At 31.2% G+C, this 27,163-nt stretch overlaps 1 protein-coding gene across 1 annotated transcript in view; it reads left to right on the top strand.

Moving 5' to 3' along the window:
* Positions 1 to 27,163, top strand: part of Tbc1d32 (TBC1 domain family member 32) — a 178,816-nt gene that overhangs the window by 58,342 nt on the left and 93,311 nt on the right. The window contains exons 17-22 of the mRNA XM_027953067.2: positions 5,556 to 5,757; positions 6,324 to 6,406; positions 13,140 to 13,278; positions 15,571 to 15,658; positions 18,075 to 18,193; positions 23,809 to 23,925. Coding sequence (XP_027808868.2) covers positions 5,556 to 5,757; positions 6,324 to 6,406; positions 13,140 to 13,278; positions 15,571 to 15,658; positions 18,075 to 18,193; positions 23,809 to 23,925 — 748 coding nt within the window. The remainder of the gene's footprint in view (positions 1 to 5,555; positions 5,758 to 6,323; positions 6,407 to 13,139; positions 13,279 to 15,570; positions 15,659 to 18,074; positions 18,194 to 23,808; positions 23,926 to 27,163) is intronic.

Genomic DNA, 27,163 nt, shown 5'->3' on the forward strand with positions numbered 1-27,163 from the left:
GTTTTACGTGCTTTTATCTGTGTCTTATGTGCTAGCATTTTTATTTTCAGTAGGATCATCCCTATAAGTGATCTCTCTGATAAGAGGGCCTTTTAAGTCTTATAGTTCTGACATTATTACTTTTCAACATACAGAGTTGTATCTTTTTGCCAGCAATCTATGAAAAGCATGAGGGGTGCCCTTCTTTTCATATTCTTGCCAGAACTCCATAATCAGTTTATGAATATTTTAGAAACCTGATGAGTGAAAGATCTTCTTTTGATCCATATTCACCTGATTCTTTCTGAGTTTGAGCATTGTATTATTCCTGTGGAGAAATGGTTATTACCCATTTTCATTTCCTTAATAGTAAATTTTCTTTTCATATCACTTGCCCCATTTTAATTTTTTCACTAATTCATAGTTGCATATGCAAACAGTAAACATGCAAGACCTAAGAAGCAGAGTTTCTTTCTTGTTCTCCAGAGGTGACTGTTTTCAGCAGTTTTAGGAGTGCATTTATTTTTTTATCTCTATTATCAAATAATGTGCTTATTACTAGTTTATTTTTTTTAAGATTTAAGCATTAACCATTTACTTACTTCAATTTATCTATGTTTATGTGGCCTGTCATCACATACAAACAAATACACACCTAGTTACCCCCTCAGAGCAATGCTGGGGTACAGTAACCTTGGGTACAGTTGTTCTGTATTCCTGTTGTTGTGAACATTCTTCACAGCTGAGCCATGTAGTATATGGTTATTACGTATCCTCCTTTCACAACTGCCCCACTCCCTTGGAATTAATGAATGTCTTTTCTTTTTTGTTTCTTGGCCCAAGTTTTAATATACTTAGCTTTCCTTGTAATGCTGAATTATTCACATGGTCTTTCTTATTTGATTAAATTTTCTCTGAGTATAATTAAATATACACATACACAGAATCTGTTAGTTTAATTAAAGACATCTATTTTGGAGACTTCTGACTAGTTTCTTCAGGACTGGTTGTTCCTTGGTCTCATGCATGGCATCATTTATCATCTATCTGTATGGGATAGCTTCTTTATTTTTTCCTTTATGGAAGCTTTTGGTCTTCCCTTGTCTATTATCATTCTGAAATTTTATGATGTTTCTTGATATTTTACTTTTATTTACTTGATGGACTTTTTTCTTTTTAAGTTACCGGGGTGCTTAGATGCATTTGGCCATTGAGCCACACCCTACCCCTATTTTGTATTTTATTTAGAGACAGGTCTCACTGAGCTGCTAAGCACCTCACTATTGCTGAGGTTGACTTTGAACTTGCGATTCTACTGCCTCAGCTTCCTGAGTCACTGGGATTACAGGTATATGCCACCACACCCTGCTTGATGGACATTTTTTATCTGAAGTTCATCCAAAAATAATTGGATTTCTTGTCTTCTGCTTTTTTCTAAAACTTGTGTATTTGGATTTGGATTATCTGTACTATTTTCTATCTCTTTTTTACTTTCTTTTTTTTTTAACCCACTGGGAAATACTTCCACTTTTCTTTCCACCCCTTCCATTAAAACTGAGTTTTTCATTTAACTTATATTGTTTTAAGGAATAAGTTTTATCATTTTATCTTATTTTTGGTTTATTAATACAATATTCTTTTTAAAATTTCTTTTTAATTTTTTATATGTGGGGCGGAGGATCCAACCCAGCGCCTCACATGTGTGAAGAAGCGCTCTACCACTGAGCTATAGCCCCAGCCCCAGTACAATATTCTTTTGCCTCTAAGGGTAATTAAGTTTCCTTCTCTCATACTTTTTCTTCCAATTGCCTTTAGCATTCATTGTATTAATCTCTGTCTTTTTGAGTTTTCTTTGGATATTCAAAAGGAAGAAGAAAGCTTTTTGAAAACTATAAGAAAGTGGAAATTGTCATTTGTGGTCTTGACTATAAGGGGAACCTTGCTGCTATGTTGAATCTTTGGTTTTACTTGTGTTCTGTAGAATTCCATAGAGAAGCCTCCTATAGTTAGCTGCCTGAAGAGAGTAAGCCTTTTAGGAGAAGGAGGCTGGGTGGAAATGGTGATGGAGTTTAAGCTTTAGCATACAAACTTTGATTTAATCCTGTAGAGCTTTTTCTACCCTCTTCTGTTTCTCTATCTCTGCCTAACTCCCAGGAATCACACTGGACTAGCTGCATGAAGTATGAAAGAGAATGTGGAGGTTAGAATTGTTTCTAAACTTATTTTTATGTAGTTACTCTATTTTCAATTCCACTCATACCTCAATCCAGTATTATTTAGTTCCACCCATTTCTGAATTTTTTTAGAGGTTTTATGTAATAAATTATCTTGATTTTGTCATTCACACTGAGTCCAGTTGAGATTTTTATGAGTTCTTAGTTACTCCTTGTTTTTCTACTTTCCAGGTTCTGAAAAATCCTTAATTTTTGAATTTTAGTATTTGTAGAGAGAGTGTTTTATGTTTTCTTTTAGTGAAATATAACTTTTTTTTAAATTAGGAAACCAACCTTAATTTGTCATGAATTTTAAGATTTTTTTCTCTCATTTAATGCATTGAAGCTTTTTGTTTCTTTATAAACATTAATATTCATGTCATCAATTTTTCCCACTCTATCATTTGTAAGTTCTTTTTTAAAGAGAGTCTCCCTCACATTTAAGCTAAACAAATAAGTCATAAGATATCACAGAGAATTGTTTTTGAATCTTCATTGTGCAGTTAAAAGAAGATATTCTGATAATTAGTAAAAGACTAGAATCATCTCAAAATTCCAGTAACAAAAGGTTACTTATTCAGTTAGGCTTACACAATGGAACACTGAACAGCTACCATAAAAAAGGCATTAGCAATACTTTTTTGAAGTTCTGTGTTCACCGTAAGGATATATTGTTAAGTGGGGGAAAAAAGTGCAGAAGACTGTTTATGGGAATGCTGCCTTTTGTATAATAGAAGAGAATATGAATATAAATCATTTTTATATTTTCAAAAGGGAATTGTGAATGAATAAACTAAAAACTAATGGAAATAGTTTTAGGAGAAAGGAGAGAAGAATGGGGAGAATTATGAATGGAGACAAAATACATGGGAGTGTACCTCGATTGTACTTACATTTCACTCTGGCATCATATAGTTGTCTTAGGTAGTAAATATCCAAGAAAATTAAAAAGAAGTCACTGTAAAATAGATAAATAAACTTATGGTCATGCAGAGAAAAAATTAGTTCAAGGAATCTAATTTTTATTGAACATTTCTTGTGGAGTATATTCTATGTTAAAAAAAATTCTTCAAAGTAATTGTAACTACATTCAGTATATGTGTAGAAGGAATATTGATATTATATTAAAATTATTATGCACAATTTTAGAACAAAATAAGAAACAGTATAAAGAAGTAAGATTCTTGACATAAGAGAAAAAATATAAAATTGAAGAAGCTAAATAAAAACCCTGAATATTTATATATAATTATGAATTTATTTTTTTTCCTTTTCAAAGGTTACATTTTCATAGCATTGCCACTGAAAAGGCCTAGAAGTAATAAACCCTTAACAATGAAGTAGAAACTTTATGTGATTTATCTATATCTCCTTGTTCTAAGAAGAGGCAGAAATTCCTGACAAATAACTGTGATTCTTGGTCTGTGCCAGGAAATGTTCAAGATGATCCTGAGATATCTTTACATTCTAGAAATCAAGAAAGATATCTAAGATCAATTGGATAGTGTCAAAAATACTTTAGAGCTAACCAGAAGGGGCCTTTTATTGTCTTCATAGATGAACAATTTGAGTATCAAAAAGTGATCCAACTATTTCAAGTACATAAAAAATGCATGGGTTTAAAATATACTAAAATTAAAAAATCAGGAAATGGACTTTTTCAGTTTATTTGTAAAGTTGCTATGCCACCAACTCATTACTTTATAAATGGATAAAAAAGATTTAAGTATTTTCCAGCCTTTCCTGTAAAATTGTGTTTTAGTATAACAAGTTACTCAGGAAAAATTCTTCATAGCAGAATTCTAGTTAGTAAAGGCAAAGGAAATTATCTAATTAGATAATCCTTAATGAAATGGTGAGTTTATAAAAGGAACATTAGTAGTTCCTAAAATCATTAGATGAAAAACTGATGGTAAGGACTTCCAATTGGAGGGCTGATACCATCTGACCAACTGATTTTTAACATCACAAAAATTGGGACAACCAGATATGTGCTTTGTGAAATAAGAGCCACATAGCACCTATGAAACTATTTTGCCTAAGAGAAAAGAGTAATAAAATGAACTTAAATCTAATTGAGTCTTAGATCTATATCATCTTATAGGAAATATGGAGAAATACAAAAATAAGTTAAGTAACATCAAGGTGAAACAATTACCAAAAGTAAAAAATTCTCTGAACAAGTCGTTGACATGGGCAAAAAGAAAATGGGAGTCTAAATAATAGCAACCTAATGCTCTCTAAGGAACTGTTTGAATTCTAATTTGAGCACACTTATTGTAAAAAGACATCTTTAAGACATCACAAGAATTTTGATGTGGCTTAACAGGAAGTTAAAATTTTTAATTACAACCACAAGAATGGGAAGTTATACTCCAAAAAGTGTAATATTTCAAAATACATTCTACTGTCACATATAACTAAAAAAGAATAAGTAAAAACAGAAAGAGTTGCTTGTAAAAATTGTAATTAATTATTTTAGGTGAGGATATTGGCATTTAAAGTAAACTTTTGTCAGATGGACACTGGGTAACAAGTTGATGTCTGGCATTTTATCTTGTATTAGGCTGGTGGCAGGGAAGGAGGTCAGAACATAAACAAGTCTTCCAAAATGTTCAGAGCTATTGAAGGTAGACAGAGAACACGGAGATTCTGTGCTCTATTCAACCTACTTTCTACTTTTTTAATTGTTTTTTTAAAAAAGCTAGAAAAAGAAGTCTGTTGCTCTGGAACTAGAGAGCCTATGCTCCCCTGATTCCACCTTGTATTAGCTGTGTTATAGTGTATATGTTACTTAACTCTAAGCTTTACATGTCTTTATAAAAGTTGAATAATATACCTGCTTTTTAAGGAATACAGTAAGAAATAAATGCATCTAAAATAGTTAGAACAATGCATGGCACATTATAAGTATTTTTATCTATTATTGTTATGTATCTATTTTTCCTAGTAAAAATGACTCAGCTCTTTAGATGAGGAACTGAGTCCTGCTAATGGGAAAGGGTATGTGTCAATAGTGGTAAGAATGAAGAATTTAGTATTATGTTTTCACTGTAAAATCAAGAATACCTTAATATATGGCCCAGGGCACATGACATCTACAACCTTTTAAATGTATTCTAGTTTTGTTTCTTTTTTCCTATCTGGATAGTCTTTCCGCCATTCCCCTGAAGCAGCTCTCATTATTAGACATCTACACTTGGGTGGGAACAGGAGTATTTGAAATGTAGTAGAAAAGCTGGAGGATGACTAAAAAGAATTAAGCAAATGAAGAGTTTTTGTGACAAGGCTAGACTTTTTGGTAGTACTTTATGAAGTCAAGATTATATGACCTTGGAATCACTTGTAGGTATCACCCTTTAGTCTTACAGGTGCTCATATAATTGCCCAGTTTTCGAAGAAACTTCTTGATGAGGATATTTCTATTTTTTCTGGATCAGAATTGTTACCTGTGGTAAAAGGAGCTTTTATTTCTGTATGTCGTCAAATATATGGTACATGTGAAGGCTTACAGGTGTTACTGCCTTATAGTTTGCATGAATCTATAGCGAAAGCATGGAAGAAGGTAAGCATTTTTAAGTTTCATTTTTTCCAAAACTGCAGATGTTTACTTCAGATATAGGCATCATTGTAGTATCACATTGTGGAGAAAATATTTGGGGTATCACATTTGATTTATTTAGCATCAGAGTATTCAGGGGACACAAAGCTTCTTAATCTGATACAGGAGGACTTCACTATTTCCTGTTAACAAGATACTTTCAAAGTGTTTTCCTCTGATAGGAATGATTTTAGATAAATTCTCTTTGCATACAGTAACGTTCTTTGGAACTTACTTCTGAGACATTTTTGGAGGAAAGTTGTGTTTTGTTATGGATGGTGGAGAATATAATGTAACAATAACTGTACAGTATGTATGTATTAAATGGATTACTAAGCTTTTATTTTTGTACATTTATTTATATACTCATTTATGAAATACTTATATGATGCTTAACAGACATAAAATAAGTTTTCTGGGTAAACTAATTTAAGTATATAAAGCACAAATAAAGATGCTGTACAAGAGATATTATGACTAGTGCTATCAATAAGAAAATGAATAATGTAAATCAATCTGTTAATTTTTAGACAAGTTTGATGTCAGAAAGAGTTCCTACTCCAGTACAGGGTTCTGATTCTGTTTCTTCAGTAAGCCAGGAATCCCAAAACATGTAAGTAAATTTGGTAAACTCATCTGTTCATTAATTTGCTGAATTAATTTTAAAACAATTTATTAAAATTATTAAACAATAGATAGACAATTATAAATATAATTATAAATAAAATTGTTATTAAATTATTTAAATTGAGTACTATGGCAAAAACATTTTACAAGAAGGCAATGTTTATATACAAGTTTAAATTAAATTACAGTTCAGAGAATTTTGTGATACTTGTAACCTTTAAAAAATTTTAGCAATATTTATTATACTTGCTTCATTCTGTACTTAATTTTGGGTTAGGAAACTTGATTTACTGAATTGCTTCCAGAAAATTGTGGAGAATTACAAGATTCTAAAAATAAAATTTTAATTGGAGTGGTCAAAATAAGTAAAATATTTTCAAATGTTAGCAAGGCCCATTTATACTTAAATATGGGTGGGAGTGCTGTTTAGTTAAGTTTTGGAATTCGAAAATTATTTAAATCAGAATTTATTACAATTTTTGATTTAGATGTTTCTCTTTACAGATATCAATAGATAATGGAGTCAGGTTAATGGGGAAAATATTTTTGTAAAAAGTAAGATCTAGGCTGGGGATGTGGCTCAAGTGGTAGCGCGCTCGCCTGGCATGCGTGCGGCCTGGGTTCGATCCTCAACACCACAAACAAACAAAGATTTTGTGTCTGCTGAGAACTAAAAAATAAATATTAAAAAAAATTCTCTCTCTCTCTGTCTTTAAAAAAAAAAAAGTAAGATCTGATGACATGTTCCTGGATTTGCTTGTAATTTTATAATTGACTATTGTCTTAGTCTGAAAAGATAATCATTAGGGAAAACTTTGAGGGATTTTTTTTTTTTTTTTGTAGAAACTTTGGAGGTAAATTTAAATTTTTTTCTTAGAAACTTTGGAGGTAAATTTAAATTTTTTCTTTTTCTTTTGTTTTTTAGGTAGGCATATTTAAATTTAATCCATTAAACAAAGATGTTTTGTATTTTTTTTTCCTTTTTTAAATTTTGTTTTAGCCATTGATGGGCTTTTATTTTATGTATTTATATGTGGTGCTGAGAATTGAACCCAGTGTCTCACACATGCTAGGCGAACACTTTGCCACTGAGCCACAACCCCAGCCTGTATTTTCTTAACAATATATTGGTTCAATAAATACTTAATTCTCTAGAAAATACTAAATATTTTTTTCTAACACAGGAAACACTTATATTAGCTGCTGTGTTTTTTTTCGCCTTGCTTTGAGACAATGAGAAGAAACATTTCTGTATTTTTGTTTTTAGATTTTTTTTTTAGTTTGACATCCTTTCATATGGCTTGTCACTTTTTCATTTTCATTCATGCTTCAATTTTCCACTCACTCATCCAATTATTAGACTGAGTAACTACTCTATTAATTTCTGAGGATGCTTACAGACCTATGGGAACATAGTGTGTAGTATAGATAGAGTACAGTAAAGACAGCATGGTGGTAGATTCTGCTAGCTGTACGATATGGGCTATAAAGGGTTTCTTGGGAGCCAACTTGTGGGGAAATCTAGAAAAAATAATTGTTAAACTGAGTTTTAAAGAATACATGAATACTAACTGAGTTAAAAAAGATGAGGATGTTATTTCAAATGGAAGAAATAATGTGGTCAATAGGCTAGAAGTGATAGGGCACATAATTAATGTATTTAACATTTTATGTCAGCAATATTTTTAGACTCTGATGTTAGTGGATGAAGGAACTAATAAATTATATGCCACTCACTCACTTGTGAAGTCTGAACCTATTAATAGAGAAGCCAAGCATACCAAAACACTGATTAACATGGACTTCCTAGTATTGGTATCAGGAATGGGACAAGTTGAGTTCAGTTGCAGTTGGCAGTGGGCAGCTACAGGCTTCACTCTAAGGCAGAACTTGATGCCATCAGAAAGCTGTATAGGAGAGTAGAGCAGAATGTGTGATTCCTACAGGCCGATGGGTCCCCAAAAGGAAGTGGACTGGAGGAGAGGCCTTACTTAGCCGGTTATGTTTAATTCACCCTTCAGATTTTCCAAATTTCTCCTTCTCCCATGTAGGAGGAGTAGATATTTAGGAGTAAGTGCAGAGAGACAGTGTTAAAATAGAGATGTGCTACACATGAAAATTTCTTTTTTCCTTTTTTAAAATTTGTTTCTACACCAAAACTTGATGCCAGGGAAAAAGGAGGTTCTCCAATCCCTGATGTTATTATCTGTGTTAGAGCTCTTCATAGAGACAAAACCAATAGGATCTATTTATATATCCATATGTAAATATAAATCCCCATAAATTTAGGGGAATTGACTCACATGATTTATAGAGGCTAAGTCCCACCCAGGTTTTCTGTAAATTGGAGACACTGATATGCTGATAATGTTGCTCAAAGTCTGAAAGTTTGAGGACTGGAGATCTTCTGGTATATATCCTGGAGCCCAAAGGTCAAATAACCTGGAGTTCCAATTTCAAAGGAGAGAAGAGGAGTGTATCCCAGCTCTAGGTTAGAGACAGGCCAATTCCCCCTTTCTGTTTTTTATTCTAGTCTATCTCATCTCCTAATCAACTGGATGGTGCCTTTCTACATGGGGCTGGGATAGATCTTTGCCACTTATTCTCCTAAGATTCTTGCATTATTAATCTCCTCTGGAAACACCCTCATAGACACATCCCCAAATAGTTCTTTGCCCGTTTTCTAGATATTCCTTACTGAAGTCAACATCTAAATTATCTATCACAATGTCTTAGAGAAATAAAAGATATAATAAAGCTGTTGATAAAATAGTCAGAACTGTTTTCATTAGAATTCACTTTACCTAAAAGAGTTGAGTTTCTTTGTTCTTTTGCTTTATTGAGATAGCTGATATAAGATAGGCATTATTTGTTTCTTGATTCTTTGGTAAAACCTGAATGGATAATCATCCGGAATAGTTTACTAGGCTTATGTCTGCAATAGCTGGCACCAGATAACTATTCCTTCCTTGAGTGAATCAATGAAAGAGTTAATGAGTAAAACTTTTCCCTAGCCCCAAATCCTAATGACAGTACGACTAACATTGATGTGATAAAGGTAAAATTAAGAAAGAGTAACCAGTATAAACTTAGTATTTTTGTGTTTTAATAATTTTGATCTTGTATTTTATGCTCCCTTTATGGGTGCTTACTATATTGAAGATAGAAGCTGATGCATAATACTGTTAGGATACTGATGTCCTTTCAATCTAAAGATTGATTCAAAACTCCAAAAAAAAGTTCTACAAGTTTGGTTTGCCTTATATCAATGACTGCAAGCTATTTGAGACTATCATTAGGATCACAATCGAGAAGATTATAATCATAGAATAAAACAAGATGCCAAACCTACACCAACCAACCTTTAAAGTGCCTTTGGTCAAATTGGAGGGATTCCTTGAACTGCAAAGTTCAACTGTGATCTCTCCAAAATTAAACACCAGAAATTTAATAACCATGAGTGCATCTAACTCTCCATATTTGCTCATTTGAAGAATGTAGTTCTTCATGCTAACAAAGCAATCTTTGCTACTGCCCCTCCCCCAGACTATAGAGTGATAACATTCCATGGTCTGATCTTCCTTCTGGCTTGAAAATTTGGATATATTTACTAAAATTTGAAGGAAATATAAACAATATTAGCAGAAAATATCTACTAAAATATATGCTTTTATTCCCCAGAATTATATGTACTCCTTCATATCATACAGTGACATGATTTTCAAGTTCTTTTGTACCCCCCGCCATACACTTTTTTGGGAAGGAGTCATTTAAACTTAATTTTCTGTAATGGCTAATTTAAGATTTCCATTTCTTCTAAGTGACTTTTGCTTATATTTTCCAAAAAATAGCATTTTATCTCTGTATTTACATATTTTTATCATAAATTTATTTGAGTATTTGTATGTGATTTAAAAAGAAAATGTTCTCCACTTGCCATTGTCTCCACTTTTTTATTGTTAGTATTTTTTTACTTTTTCTCTCTTCTTAACAATTCATTACATTTGTTTTTAAGATTGGATTTGGGTTTTATAATGTTCTCTTTTCCTTTCTCCCTCCTTCTCTACCTCTCTTATTTCTGTAGTAGTGGAAAGTGAAAAAGGGATTGAGAATGGAGATTGGGCAAATAAATCTACATTAGCCACACTCACTAATTTTGATGTGTAGCACTTTCATTATTAAGCTGATTTATGTACTTTTTGAAAATTTTACATTAGTCTTTAATACATGAAATATTTGGGATGTATTTTCTAGTTGTCATAGTTGTTACTACTTTATTTTATTCTTGATTTAGATGCTTTTCAGAGACCATCAATTGTATGTGTATCTTTTTTAACATTAGTTAAATTTACTTTGTGACCTATTATAGGGTCAGTTGAAAGAAAAATCTGTTTGCTTGAAAAGAATATTCTTCACCTGAAAGCTGGTTATTTTGTATATGTGTGTGTGTGTGTGCGTGTGTGTGTGTGTGTGTATATATATATATATATATATATATATATATATATATACACATATATATTTTGTATATGTGTGTGTGTGTGTGTGCGTGTGTGTGTATATATATATACACACACACGCACACACACACATAAAAGTAATTACATAATTTCTCATTCTTATAACTTTGTTTTAAATTTTACCATATTAATGTTGCTAAGTTCCTTTTGCTTTAGTTTGTATTTGTATACCATATTAGTTAAAACTATTGCATAGAACTCAGTAAGACTTTATTTTCTGCATATAATAAGAATTCTCAAGAATATGCAGACATGTTGTATTTGTGTTTTGTGTTTTGACCCAATCTTTAAATTTCTTTTTCTTTTTTTTTTAAGGTGACTTTAGGGTTTTTACATTTTACATTTTTCTGATACTATTTTTGGGGGTTTATTATTTTTTCTTTTGTATTTTATGTTGATGTTCTATTGTTTTTTTTTTCCTCCTTTGCTGTCTTATTTTAGATTGATAAAATGTTTCTTATTCTGTTTTTTTTTAAAGTCATTATCACTATGATGTCTGTGTATATATTTAAGTATATCTAATTTTTGTGGAGGCAGGTACTGGGGATTAACCTTACAGGCATTTGGCCATTGAGCCACATCCCCAGCCCTATTTTTGTACTTTATTTAGAGAAAGGGTCTCACTGAGTGGCTTAGCACCTCACCATTGCTGAGGTTGGCTTTGAATTTGCAATCCTCCTGTCTCAGCCTCTTGAGCTTCTGGGATTACAGGCCTGGGCCCTGTGCCCAGCTTAATTTATATTTTTTAAGTGAAAGTCTAAAGTTAGTAGGTATATATTTCATGTCTTGGGATGCAACATGGATCTTAGCACACTTTCATTTATTCTCAATGCTTTTTAGTTATCTAGAATTTTGCAATTTATTTCTTTATACTGTCAAATACTAAATTTGTTGAATGTGTTTAGTATTTTTAATTATAATTTTAAAATTTGTGATTTGTTTTAATAGTCTTAAGTTTCCAAACATAGTTATCCTTTAATTATTCTTTAATAATTTTTTTTTTTGTGTGTGTGTGTGTGTGTGTTTGTGTGTGGTGCTGAGGATTGAACCCAGGGCCTTGTGCATGCTAAGCAAGCACTCTACCAACTGAGCTATATCTCCAGCCTTCTTTAATACATATTTGAGGGTGGTTAACTATCTTTATCTTTTTATGTCTGAAAATGTTTATTTTCCTTCCAACCTACTGTCTTCTGCCACCTACACACATATTTTCTCTTTTAAGTGGTAGTTTATTTGAATATAAGTGTTAAGATAGAGAATTATTTCTCATCAGTATTTGGAGCTATTACTTTATTGTTTTCTGGAATTTATGGTAACTGATATAACCCCTTGTTTTTAGATAATGTAAGTTAATCATTTCTCTAATGGCCTTTTAAAAATTGTTTTGATGTTTGCCTAATTTCTGTGATTTAAATATATCATTTCTGGTTCTTAAAGTATTTTATCAATTCTAGAAAATTATTATCATTTTTTAAACAATACATTTATATGTTTATTTATTTTTATGTGGTGCTGAGGATCAAACCCAGGGCCTCACATGTGTCACAACCCCATCCCCAATTCCAGAAAATTCTAAATCCTATCTTTTAAAAATTTTAGTTGACAAATAATTTTATATGTGTGTATGTATATACATGAAGTTCAGTGCTTTTCCAATTTTTTTCTTTTCTTTAGGGATCCTTTCAATTTTTTTTTTTTCAATTTTTTCTGAGGAGAAAATAGTTAGTCTTTCTTATAGGTGTGTACTGAGAAAAAAATTGACATTTCCCCCAAATAAAATAAAAACCTATGAAAATAAAATGATAATGTAGAAAATATGCTTTAGAAAGTCAGAAAACAGAACTTTATAATGAATAGAAAGTACAGAAATAATGGAGAGTCAAGGCTTAGAGATTCCAGAAAGAGCAGAATCATAATGGGAGAGTAGAATAAACCTAAGGCATGGATGAGAGAAGTGGTGGAATAGAAATGCTGACATATGGAGTTAATATTTAATTCAGTGAAAGAAAATTATTGGTATAGAAGATATAGGAATAAAAGAAATCACCATCTAAGAAACCATTGTTTCAGTTCTACTTAAAAATATCTATTGAGTAGTTAGCTACCATTTGTGTATCCATAAATTTATTTATTGGCTATCATCTTTCTTTTCAGTTGAGTGTACTAAAAAAAGCTCTATCTTTCTTTTACCTGTTTCAGTATGGCTTGGGAAGAGAATTTGTTAGATGATTTATTAAATTTTGCTGCCACTCCCAAAGGATTACTACTTCTTCAAAGAACAGGTTCCATCAATGAATGTGTGACATTTATGTTCAACCGATATGCAAAAAACCTACAGGTATGTATTACCATCTGTCACAGAAAAAAGGAATTTTTGTTGTTTAAAAGCCATTAAGAGCATCATTCTGTTTTCTGTGCAGGGAGAGGTTATTAAGTCTCAATTGAAAAGCCATATAGCATCATAATACTTGATATTGTTTTTAGGAAAGCATTAGAGAGTTGATATTAGTGTCTGTGACTGTGTTTACAGAATTGCAAACAGCCAGATGGAATTTAAAAATTCAGTTCATCATCTTGCTGTTTTTATAAATATGATATCAAACATCTGTATGTACTGAAACTGGGTATAACTTCTAGAGGAAAAAAAACTTGAATCTATATGTATGTTTGAATGTTTATGCTTCAGTGTTTAAAAAGACACAAAATTATTTATAGAAGGATTATATGTTTTTAATTAATTTTAACTGAGTATATATGATAGCAGAATGCCTTTGAGTCATTGTACACAATTGCAGCACAACTTTTCATTTCTCTCGTTGTACATGATGTAGCATTGCACCATATGTGCAGTCATACATGTACCTAGGTAGAGGGATTATATTCTATTGTTAAATAAAATTTACAATATGAGCTAATCTTTAATCAGATAGTCAGAGGCCACTGAATTGTATTCAGTTTTCTTTTGAGTATATATTCCTAGAGATATGGTCTTTTTAGGATCCTAGGTATGTTTTTTTATTTTAAATGTTTTTATTAGAGCATTGTAGTTTATATAATAGAGGATTCACTTTGACACAATCATACATACATGGAATATATTTTGCTCTCTTTCAGTGCTCTGTATTTCCTCTTTTCCTCCACTTCTTCCCCTATCTGTATTCTACCGATCTTCCTTCTATTTACTTACTGCTTTTTTTAAATTGGTGCTTTATTGCTTTTAAGTGTTTTTCTCTGTTATTTCTTGGCCTTCTGGCTAAGATCAAGTGTAATTTCTGTTGTTACCAGTGTAAAAGTGTTTTCCTTCTCTGTCTTGTGGCAGCTGTGGTGTTTGACATTATTAGATTGCTTAATGCCTGTTTTTTCCCCCTTCTTACTGTATTTAATTCTAATTTTCTGCTTTTGTTTAAATCTATAAGAAAACAAATATTTCAATCTTTTGTTGTCTGTACACATGAAAAACAAGTAATTTCTGAATGAATTTCCCTGATTACATTTGGTGGATAAAATGTATCTATATTGGTTCATGGTCTCATGTTATTAGGTTTATATGTGTAGATACATGATTTTATTTTGTTTTATTGAAATGAACTTCTAGTATAGAGAATTTAGTTATATCTGTGCTTCAATGCTGTCTTCATCCAGTGCATGATTCCTCTTTTATTGAACATTGGACTATGAATTAAGGAAAATGGGAAATGTGACTAATAAAGATAGAAAAGAAAGACAAACTTATAAAGACATGGCAACAGAAAATTTGAGAAATAAGCCTTATTTTCCCCATGTTTAGTTTTTAGTTCCTAATTTGTACTTTTTTGCCCTTAAAACTGAGAGTACAGTTTGTATTTTAAAAGTCTGAGATTAAAAACAGATATGTTCAGTGAAATGTTTAGAATATATAAACTCTTAATGGTAGCTGTTCAGAAGTCAGACATTTTATAAACCACGTGACTTTAACCAGTCTGAGGCAGAGTTCATATTGTAATATATTTCTCTATTTTTTATTCTGATTTATGCTAAGCAATTTATATATACTTTGGCACTGTACCCTGAATACATATATAATATTTGTAAGGCAAATTATTTGAGAATTTTTACAGTGCTCTATTAGAAACTGGTATATTAACAACTGGGACTCTCTTTGTTTATTCCCTTCTTTAGGAATAGTGCCTCTAAAAATAATTGTCATTTTAAGAAGAAATCTAAGTTGTTAGATGGCTTAAAAGCATGATGAAACTGGAAGTCAATAGAGGTTTATTAATAAGGACATTTATTGAGGAACCAACTGAAAAAGTAATAATAGGGCAATAAAATTTAGAGTTGGAGGCACTCTCACTTTTCATCTGGTTTGTTTCTTATTTTATGTTTGAGGAGACTTAGGTCAAAAAAGGTAAGTGACTTGTTGAAGGTTATAGAGTTAGGAGCAGAATGCAGATCTGAAATAAGATTGTCAAAATAGTAAAGACTCATTTTTGTGTAGTGTTTTGATTTTTTTCCTGCTGTTATCGTCTTGAAGGAATATTTGATATTCCTATTAATAAAAACAGTAACTCTGTATATAATATGTATGAATGAAACATTAGCATGATTTTTTTTTTTTTTGCATCTTATTGCTGTCTTATTTACTTGTTAGATAAGTAGGCAGAAAAAGTTTGGCTATGGAGTTTTGGTTACACAAGTGGCATCAACAGCAGCAGGTGCAGTAGCACTACAAAATTCAGGTAAGTGTTTTGTTTTAATTAAAAGTATAGTTATTTAGAATGAGCAAGAAAACTGAAAATTTAACTGGTATGATCAAATATCAGGATATTTACTCATAAGTTCTTTTATCCAAGTTAAGCCTTATATTGAACTTACAGGATTTCCTTATTGTATTTCCTTTTTTAATGAAATTCCACTGAGAATTTTTTTTTGTATGAAATGTATACATCCTTGTACTTTTTTCTTAAAGCAGTGATATTTAATGAACTAAACTGAAATATACTTGATGCTTTAAGAATCTGTCATCATTTTATGAGCCAGGATATCATCCTCTTTTGGATACAGTCCCATCTGACAAGATTCTCTAAGGCTCATTTTCAGTGGCTTATATGTATGTCCAAATTCACATTTATTTATAATGACTATCATACATACATACCATTTCCTTATGCCTTTTCTTCCCCCTTTGAAAGCATTTCTAATCACTCAGCCTACACACTAACTTTGGAGTTTACAATCAGTATTATTCAATATCAGTTGGATTTGTAAGAAGTTAAAACACTGGGAACTTAATGTGTCATATGTTAAGGTTTACTCTGAGCACTGAATAAGGTATAATTCCTAATAGAGATACTGATTGTATTTTTAAATCTTAGAGTTGATGAATCATGACATCAGTGATCACTATTGAATCTCTCCTTAAATGAATATATATTTCTTATAGTACATTTTAATTTATTTTTTTGGCTGAAGTAATTTGTGCTACTTGTATAATGAAACATGTTTTTGGACAATAAGTATCCTAAACTGAACTACGTGTGTTTTCTTCTTAGAATAAAATTCATGTGGTATATAGTACATAAAAGCAAATTAATTGAAGCATTTGAAGTCTAGATTCAATTTCTAATCTTATTCTTGGTCAAGCCATTATAGCTTCTGAACCTTGTATCATCAAATTATCAAGCTTTAAAAAAATATTTATTTATTTGTGGTTATAGACGGACAGAATGTCTTTATTCTGTTTATTTTTATGTGGTGCTGAGGATTGTGAGGATTGAACCCAGTGCCCCATACATGGTAGGCAAGCATTAACTGGCGGATTTAAAATTTTAACCCTTGTATTTTTGTTTTAAGAGCCTGCATTTTTCTGTTATAGGAGAATACTCTTACTATTCAAATATTATGAGCTTACTGAGATTATAATTAGATGTTTTTACTTTTTCTATATGATTTGATTTTTCATGGAGGAATTCAATAATCAAGTTTAGCATTCATTTTCATTTAGTTATATAGTATTAGACATGAGAAGTATTTAAAGACTGTTTAACTTTTGCTGTGACCAAAAGACCCAACAAGAACAATTAGAGGAAGAAATGTTTATTTTGGGGTTCATGGTTTCAGAGCTGTCAGTCCATAGATGACTGATTCTGTTCCTCAGGGCCTACAGTAAGGCAGGACATCATGGTGGAAAAAAGTTGCAGAGAAAAGCAACTGGGTGCATGGCACCAGGAAGGGGTGAGAAAAGGGGGAAAGGGAGAGGGAGTTTCCTTCATTATGACAAAATATAAAATCCAAAGGCATGCCCTTGATGATCTACCTGCTCCAGCCACACCACACCTCCTATCATTTAACTTTTTGGAGATACCACATATCTAAATCGTAGCCGCATGGTTTAGATATGTGGAGGATGCCACATGTCTAAACCATAGCAGTATGGTTTGGTGTCCCTCAAAAGTTTATGTGTGAGACATGCAAGAAGGTTTAGAGATGAAATTATGTGTTATGAAGGACTTAACTAAATCAGTGCATTAATCCCTTGATAGGGATTAACTGAGTGGTAGCTGAAAGCAGGTGGGGTGTGGCTGGAGTATGTAGGTCATTGGGGGAGTGCTTTTGGGGTTTATATTTTGTCACGATGAAAGGATCCCCCCCTTTCTCTCTTTCTCTTTTCTGGTGCCATGTCTGTATTGAAGCAAAAGTTATATGAAATGCAAACTTTTTCTAATTTTGGAATTGAAATTGCCAAAAAACATACTTATGTTCTTTTGATGCCTACCCTGTTTCCTTATACGTTCTTTTCTCTCCCTTCATACCAAAGCACACAGCCTTTCAGAGGAAAGTATAAATCTTATAATTTTTAAAAAGAAAAACAGAGCTGTTATTGGCTAAGGATGAAAGCTTTAACTCAGATTCAGCAGTCATTTAGAAAAATAGTTTTTCAGAATTTTTTCATTGAAGATTTTTATGGTGTTGGTGTCATAAAAATATACTGACAATAGCAGATATCATTTTTATCAAGAGTGGAGATTATTTCTTATAGAATAAGCAAGTATGTATCTTCTGTGAGAGTGGACCAGTCTTTCACAGAGATGATTATCTTTCTTCCATAGGAAATATTATACTATAAATATGACATGAATTAATAATTCTTCCTAGGGTTTATTAGTGCACTTATAACTGAATTATGGTCCACTCTGGAATGTGGAAGAGATGATGTTAGGGTAACCCATCCCAGATCTACTCCAGTGGATCCTATTGACCGAAGCTGTCAAAAGGTAAGAAGTTATTGAACAAATAATATACATATTTGAAATGTATCTTACAGAAATGACTTCATTCAGGCTTTATCTATGTTTAGTTGTAATCAGAATACTTCCCTAATATGTCTTCCCCTCTTTTTCATATCTATTTTTTTTTCATTTTTTCAAAATAAATTTAGTGAACAATAGAAATACCAATATTTCTTGGTAATAACATTTTCAACTTACTTTTTTTCATATTATTTTTATTAGAGTTCTTTCCCTTAAAAGGAGTAATAATGCACCAGTCATGTTATGAAGAAACAGATCCCCAAACAAACAAAATCCAAGTAATGAAAACAAAAATCCAAGAAGCTTTTTGGCCATAGGCTTGAATATAATAAAACATTTTCATGATTATTTGTCATTATTATTTGGTGGGCAGAGAGAAGATGCTATCATTTAGAATAATGTGGCAGAAAAAAAGTTTAACACCCATGTAGTGTTCTGTATAATTAAATGACTTTTTTACATTAACATATTCATTTTATTTAGATGAAGATGATTCCTAAATTGACTTTATGGGAATGTGGATTATTTTTTCCAAAGGTTGTCACAAAATTAGATATATAAAAAAAGAAAAACCCAACATTTCAGAAATCCCTCTTTCTAGACTGGTAGACTATTTCACTTCTGTAAAAACTATAAATTCTAGAAAAAATAATTTAAAATAGAATGGTTAAAAGTATTGCAGTGATGAATAAATAGGCAGAAAATGAAAGAGAGTCAGTGTATGGATGGTACTACTTGACTCTCTGGATTTATCAGATTTTTGCTTGAGGACAAATACCAGTTGATACTCCATAGATAGAAATATAGACTAAAACCCCTAAAGAACCAGAATACACATTTTAGCCCTACAAAGCAGCTGGGAAATGGAGGTGGTTCCCTGGGAAAGATTATGCCATGTAGATGCCACTTCAAACTCTGTACATATATTTTCTTTCTGAGATATGTAGCCTAACCCTTAAAAAATGAATTAAACACAGGCTAACCCCTATACTTTAAAGTAAGCGTGAATTTCTAATTTTGTAGAGATTGCAGATCATGCCTACCAAAGATGTAAGAGTTTAGAGGTTGAGTCCAGCCAACATTAACTGCTAAGTTAAAACAAAACAACAAATTAAAAAAACCTACATTTTCTTTAGGGAATTTAACCAATCCAGAATCTGTGTAATGAATTTAATATATTCACATGATGCCTGAGATACAACCCCAAATTATTAGATGTTTGAAGGAAAAGGAAAATATGACTTATACTTAAAATAAAAAGCAACTAAGACATAATGGTGAAATGAAGAGTTTGGAATTATTTTACAAAGATTTTTAGCATTTATTAGAAATGGAATATGAAGGAAAATATGCATACAATGAATGAATGAAGTAGAAATCACTGATAAACAACAACTATATAAAAGAGCCAGATAGAAATTATTAAACTAAAAATCTTGTGTGAAACAAAAATTTTCAGGTGCATTTAACAGAAGATTTAAATATGGCAGAAGAAAGAGTGAACTTAAGCTAATAGAAATGATAAAATGTGAGATCAGAGAGGGGGAAAAGAAAGATTCAGTTGTTCATGAGCTAAATGGAAGTCTAAATTAAGATGGTTGGAATAATAAAAAGTACATTCTATGACAATAATAGAATTATAAAAAGTCAGAAACTAGAAACTAGAAAAATTGGAAATTAAACATCATACTTCTGAATAACAGGCCGTCATAGTGAAAGTTACTAAGGACACTGGGAAATATTTCAAACTGGATGGAAATTTAGTGTATCAAAATTTTTGGATGTAGGTGTTAAGAGTGATATTTTTAGCTTTAATATTTATATTAGAAAATAAGAAAGATCTAAAATTAATGACTGAAGTCTCTACTCAAGGAAACTAGAAAAAGAACAAGTACCCCCAAAGCAAAAGCAGAAAGCAGTAATAAAGATTAGAGCAGAAATCAATGAAACAGAACAAAGACAAACTAGAGAATGTAACAAAACCAAAAGTCAGTTCTTTGAAATAAATCCTCACTAGATTAATCAGGGAAAGATCCAAAATTTTGAGTATCAATAATGAAAGTGGTGTGAATGAAGATCCCACAGATGTAAAAGACCAATAAGTGAAAAGTAGCATTTATGCCCTTAGTTTAACAATTAAAGATGGCAAATTTCTTTAAAGATACATATAACTGAACTGAACCACTGTACCAGTGGTGGTGCATTAGGTTCATGCAGGAAAGCATGAATTGTACTCTTGTTACACTCTCACTTCTTTTCTTCTGAGATTATTATTATTTTATTTTTGTACTGGCCTAAGGGCCTCATGCATGTTAAACATATGCTCTACCATGGAGTTACACCCACTAGCCTTGAAATTACCTCTTTGAGCTACTTTCTGAGTACTATCAAAATCATTTCCTTTAGAACTTTCTATCCAAAAAGTAAAACATACTTTTCACTTCTTTTCTGAAAACAGTTGTTAGTTCCTCTTTTCATAGAGGATAAAGATAATTAAATAGCCACATCTCTGGAGCCAGCCTACTCCCTCTGTAGCCATCTTTCTCACCTCTCTTTACTTTGCTATGCAGTGTCATCCTTCTGATAACCCACCACCCCTCTCTGTTGTACAGTACCATAGGGCTGTTTAAGACACTGATTGAAATGATCTGACAGTGTATTTGTCCTACACTACACTGTGAGTCCTTGAGGACAAGGAGTATTCGTTTACTCATATGTTTTATTATTAGCATCTTGCATAACTAGTGATAATCTTCTGGAGTAAAAGTATTCTGAATGAATAAATAAGTGAATAGATGATCAAATCACCCTGAAATATTTTTAATGCAAGGAAAATTTGTGGCTTTACATGATTACTTTTATGTTTTAGTCTTAAACTGTATTAAGTATTTGACCTCCCATTTGTTTCCTTATTATTGTACAGAACATATTCATTTCTTCAAAACAGTCATGAGTAGATTTCTGTTTTAAGCTAATACAAATTTTAAGCTAATTAATGTCTGACACTAGCAGTACTTTTTAATGTATTTTTGTGGGAAACTAATGTAATTGTAAAAGTTTTAGTTGTAGAACTGCTTAATATATACCAGTTTTGCAGTATGCTTTTGTTTTTAAAAATGCTTAGCATGTAAGAAATGGATTTGTTTCTTCTAGAGATAAGCTGCTGAAGTCTTTTCGAATCTCTTTAAAATTCTGTTAAGGTTATTTTGGTTTAAATACATTTATTGAATTATTTTTGTCAATTTGTTTAGAATATCAGAAGTTAACATAATTATATATGTGGTCCAAATTGTTTCATTTCTTAAGAGAAGAGGGTTCTCTAAATACAGATGGAGTTGTTCATATATAAATAATACAGAAACCCTTAATGTATTATGATACACGTGTTATATAAAAACTGTATGGCTTGTTCTATCACAATGGACATTTATTAAAAGTTTTTTTGTGATACGTTATTGTTATAGTTAGAAAAGCCATTTTTAAACTTAAAAATATTTATTTATAATAGTATCTAAATATTGCTGGATTCATATTAAGAACAATATGAAAAATGTTTGCATATCCAAATTATAAAGCATTTTAGGTTGTTCTTTTAGTTTATATTTTCATGATAACATTGAGTTGAATTAAAGTCAAGCTGTTTTGAAATCTGTTTCATTAATCATCTTTCTAGTCAATACCTGGTGATTAATTTATGTAGTGGTTTCCTAAGGCCATGAACCCTTTAGATTCCTTGCAAATTGATTTTATATGTGTTTAATACACGTAATCCCTAAACATTCTTTCCTTGATAATCAGCTTTTTCTTTAGTGCATACTTTTAGAGTAGTAAACTAACTTTAAATGACAACTAAGTTTTTATGTTGACAATTTTATAGCTATCCAGATACTTTAAGTCATAGATTATGTTTTTTTCCATGTTGGTTAGAAGTTCCATCTTTATTTTAAGGAATACGACATTATTGGGAAAAATATGGATACTTAAAAAATTTTAGTGTAAATTCATATTTTATTCAGAAATAGTATTTGTTTTAATCCCTTTAGAACTGAATACATTCACCATATAAGCACCATTATTTGTTAAGTAACATTGCATTTAGTATAAGGGAAGAGATATAAAATAAACTCTTCTTTCCAGGTTTTAAAACAAGACTGTGGAATGGTTATATAAAATAAATAAAATAAAATAAATAAAATAAATAAAATGTTAAATAAAAGATTATATTATGTTTTGCAATGAGTAATTTTAATCTGAAAATAAGAAATTATGGAGTAGTTCTGCCATCACTCTTCTGAGTATGTGTCTTTGTTCCAGCCATTTATTTGGTAACTTAAGTTTTACAGGTATTAGGTGAGACATTGAGTTGTGTTCTTTTTAATTTTCTAAGTTTAGTGGAAATTGTTTAAAAATGTTAACTATTAAGTAGAACACTTAATAACTACAAATAAATACGATTAATATTATACAAGCCAAAGATGTGAGTATTGACAAAGTAAAGAAACTTCTAGAAGTAGATGGAGTTAATTGGAAAGTCTTAGGACAAGATATAGTGAGAACCTTGAAAACTAAGTGAAGTGGTAGGAGGAACTTGTTAGTATGAGTAAAAAAAGTATTTTGAGGTGGCATTCAGTTAAGAGGAGGCTGAAGGCATATTTGATTGAAGTGTTGACTTCAAGCTGGGGAGTAATGGAATGAGGATTTTGAGATGGAAGAGAAGAAAGATGTCAATTACTGGGTAAAGTGCCTTGAATGTCAAACTGAGGAGTTTAACCTTGGTGTTGGGGATGGACAATCACTGACTGTATGCTTTTGAGTTGGGAAGCCAAAGAATGAAATTTACCTGAAAAATACTCTTATTTGCTTTTAAGTGGATTAAACAAAGTGAGATGCTTAAAAGTTTCATGGAGCGGCTGGGGTTGTGGCTCAGCTGTAGAGCGCTCGCCTCGCACATGCGAGACCCTGGGTTCAAGCCTAAGTACCACATAAAAATAAATAAGTGAAATAAAGGTATTGTGTCCAACTATAACTAAAAAATAAACATTAAAAAAAGTTTCATGGTTTATCTTGGTAAGATTGTACTAGAAAAATGAGGTTGTTTTGATAGGAAAAGCCATGACTTTTTAAAATTAACTACAATGTATAGACTAGTTGGATTTCTAGTGGATGTATTAAAAGATGATCTTATGAATGAGGGCAAGAAAATACAGGGTGTATTGTCTTGCCTAGAGTTTCTAATTCTTATTTTCTTGACTATCAGATATAGTAATATGAAGAATGACAGACATGGGTAATTTCATTTTTTTGTTAGAACGAAATTTTTAAGAGATGTATAACATTTTAAAATGTTTTCTAACTCTTCTATATGTTCTGTAATAGTTGTAGTATTATGCATCTTCAATGCTAGATTATTAAATGTTTTGTGCTTATATATAAGTGTGCTATGTTGATGTAGATTAATTAATTTTTTAAAAAAATTAGCCTTCATAATGAAACAAATATAACATTTGACTCTTTACTTGGATATTGTTGGAAAAAACAAAAGAACCATTCAAATGACTCTTTTCTCCCCTCTCTGTAAGTCTTTCCTAGCACTGGTAAACTTGTTATCCTATCCTGCTGTATATGAGCTCGTAGGCAATCAAGAGCTTCCCAACAAAGTGGAATATTCTCTTCGTGAAGTCCCAACATGTGTAATTGTAAGTCACTTTCTTTTAATTGTGATTTGGCCAAAAAAGAAGAAAAAAAAATAAACCACTGTTTATGGCATTTAAAGGCTAATTTGATTATTTATAACCAAGGATTATACATTTTTTAATTATCATGAGTAGAGATCTAATCCAGGCCACTTTACTGCATCAGAATACAGGGCTGTTTCTCCTCTACCAGGAAAGTGATTTAATCTAAGCAGAAATCTATGTAGAAATGAGTTTTAGATGATTCATTATGTTATTAGTCATACAGTACTGCTCCTTCATTGGCTAGGATAATTAGGAATAAATTATATCCAAGGAGTCCAATGCATTTTCTACTTATATTTTAATGGACTATATATTATTGCCCCATGAGGGCAGTATATACATATTTATTTAATTTGAGACTTGTTTTATACTCATAAAGTTAATTTAATCTTTAAAGTATATTTATCTTTGGGGTACATTTATGAATTAAACACATAAATGTAAATATATGCATATAAACATGGATAAATTATTATTTGATACTGAAATTCCATTAGTAATTAATACTTTTTTTTCTAATCATTTTGTCCCATATTTTAAACACAGTTTTGTTCTTTTGAATACTCTTAACCTTTACTAATCCTAAATATTTGAACTTTAAAAAACTTTTTTTAGGGAAATTTTTTGATAACTTATGTGAAATGAAAGAGACACTTGTATCATTAAAGTTTTATCTAGCTCCTGTTGTTTTCTTGAAGTTTTCCAGTTTCCTCTTATGCTTAAATTTTATCTCTTGATGCTTCTTAAGTAGTTTATATAGTTAGCCATTTATATACTGGTCTCTATCACAGCATTGGAGTAATTGAAGGAAAGAGGGATATATTGTCAATAGAATCTAGCAGAGATAGACATCCTGTAAACAGTTATTAAAATAATTATTCTCAATATTATTGGCTTTAAAGAAATGGATTAAGGAAACAGGTATCCATGAGTTTTCTTATTTAATGTAGAGCAATGGCATGAATGTTTATTTTCTTATTTAGTGTATATTCAAATTTATCTTTTCACTTATGGAAGAATTTGTCTTCTATTTAGCCTTAAGAAATTTAACTGAAAATAGTTTTATTACTTCACTGCTCCCAAAAGCACTATGTTTCAACACTGTAGAAAAATCATTGCTTTCCATCATCTTTTAAATGCATATAGATTTTCCAACTAAAAGTAACAACTCCCTTGATCTTTATCTTCTTATAGTTACCACCCTGTGGTTTGCTTTCTTTCCTGAAAAATCATTTGTACTTGAAGTTGGTACTTTTTTCTCTTCTATGGATTGAAGAAGCCACTGTAATCTGGCATCTTGTCTGACTGCCTAACTGAAATATTTCTGCCAAAAATCAATAAATATTTAATTCCCTAATCCCAGGGAAACTCCCCATTCCTTTAACTCAATTTACTACTTTGCATCATTTAATATATTTTATTCACTCCTTATTGTCATTCTCCTCTCCCCTGGATATGGCAATGTTTACTTCTACTTCTCCCACTTTCTCTGGTCTTTTCTGTACTTCTCTTCTTCTGTTTGTCACATATCCTCTAGAATGATTTCATTGAGTTTCATGGCTTCACTTGAATATTGACAACTCTATGACTTTTATCTATAACTTTCCTCCTAGATCTGTACTTTGATTCCCCTAGATAATGGGCATCTGGAAAATTCATTGGACTCTTGGGCTTAATGATTTCTACAACAGAATGTAGAGTTTTTCTTTCCTAAATCAATTCCATTTTCTGTTTTCTTATATTAGTATATGACACCATCATGTATACAATTAAACAAGCGAGAAACCTGGAAGTTGTTGCTGACTTTCCTCTATAAATGCAATAAATCACCATCTTCATAAACTTCATCTTTCCAATACCTTTTTTCCCCATTCCTATTAAGACCACCTTAGTTCAGACCCCCATTTCTTTTCTAGAGTACTTAAGTGAGACCCTAACTGACTTTTCTTTCAGTCTCAGCTTATAAGTTATCCTCATACTAAGCAGAAGTAGTGTGGAAACCGGATGTAGTCTGGTTGTATGTGTGTGAGTGTGTGTGTGTATGTGTATGCATTTGTGCACACATGGAGGCTATTTCCTTTCTATTGTGGGCATTTTCAAGCTTGCATTAAAAAAAAAAAAACAGTATAATGAACTCATATACTTATCACTAAATTTTAGTTTTTATGAAAATTCTGCCTCTTTTCCAGTTTCTTCCTTTTTACTTCTGGTTTTGTCTCCTGAATTAGGTATTCCACGCATAATGTCAGTTTGCCAGTAAATAATTTAGTATGTGTCACTGATAAGGACCTTTTTGTTTTTACTTTGATTTGAATTACCACCATAAATCCTAATGGCATTATCATCTCAAAATACTGGCTATAATCTCTTGATAGTATCTAATATGTAATCCATATAGAAGCTTCTGTCATTGTCTTAAAGTTATTTTTTTTTACAGTTGGTTAAGTCATGATCTAAACAAGGACCATATGTATACTCAGTCTTCTTGTCTTCTAAATTTCTCTTATTCTAAACAGCTTTCCCTCCCTTTTTGTTTCCACACTATTGATTTATTGGAGAAACTGGTTTGTTCTTTTTGTGTTTCACTGATTCATTGCTTCATTAGCAGGTGTGAAGTGGTGATTCTAATTCTTTTTTTAAATTTAAATAAAATTCTTTAACAAAAGGTTTAGTAAAGGTAACCCTGAAATGCAGTTATTTCTGGAAGACAGAATAACTTCTTGACTGTTTGTTAATTTTCAGAGTAATGATTGGTGGTATAGTTATCTCTAAAAAGGAGGCTTTATTGTTATTATTATGAACTTCTGGTTTATCTATGTATATGTTTGATCCAGTGCAGTCTTTTTTTTTGCTTTTGATTTAGATATTCCTTCTTTGCTGTTGAGTATTTTGAATATTTGCACATATCCAACTGTTCAATATATTGCTTTCTTATGTACAATGTTCTAGACTCTTTTTGTACATTTTGTGGCTCAGGTATAGAATCATCCATCTTCAAAGACTTTTTTTTCTTTTTGGCAGAAATTGTTACTTAAAAACTTCCCTAGGCATCATGGTTAAGAGTTGACCTTATTTCTGTGCATTTCAGTAGATAGAGAAGGGAAATAGCAGATTGTTTTGTTTTCATTATTGAGATAAAAATTAGTAATTCGTATTGATATTTTTTATTTACTTGTCTTTGTTTTTTCATGAACAG

The sequence above is a fragment of the Marmota flaviventris genome, chromosome 6 (assembly GCF_047511675.1).
Source record: "Marmota flaviventris isolate mMarFla1 chromosome 6, mMarFla1.hap1, whole genome shotgun sequence".
NCBI classification, from domain to species: domain Eukaryota; kingdom Metazoa; phylum Chordata; class Mammalia; order Rodentia; family Sciuridae; genus Marmota; species Marmota flaviventris.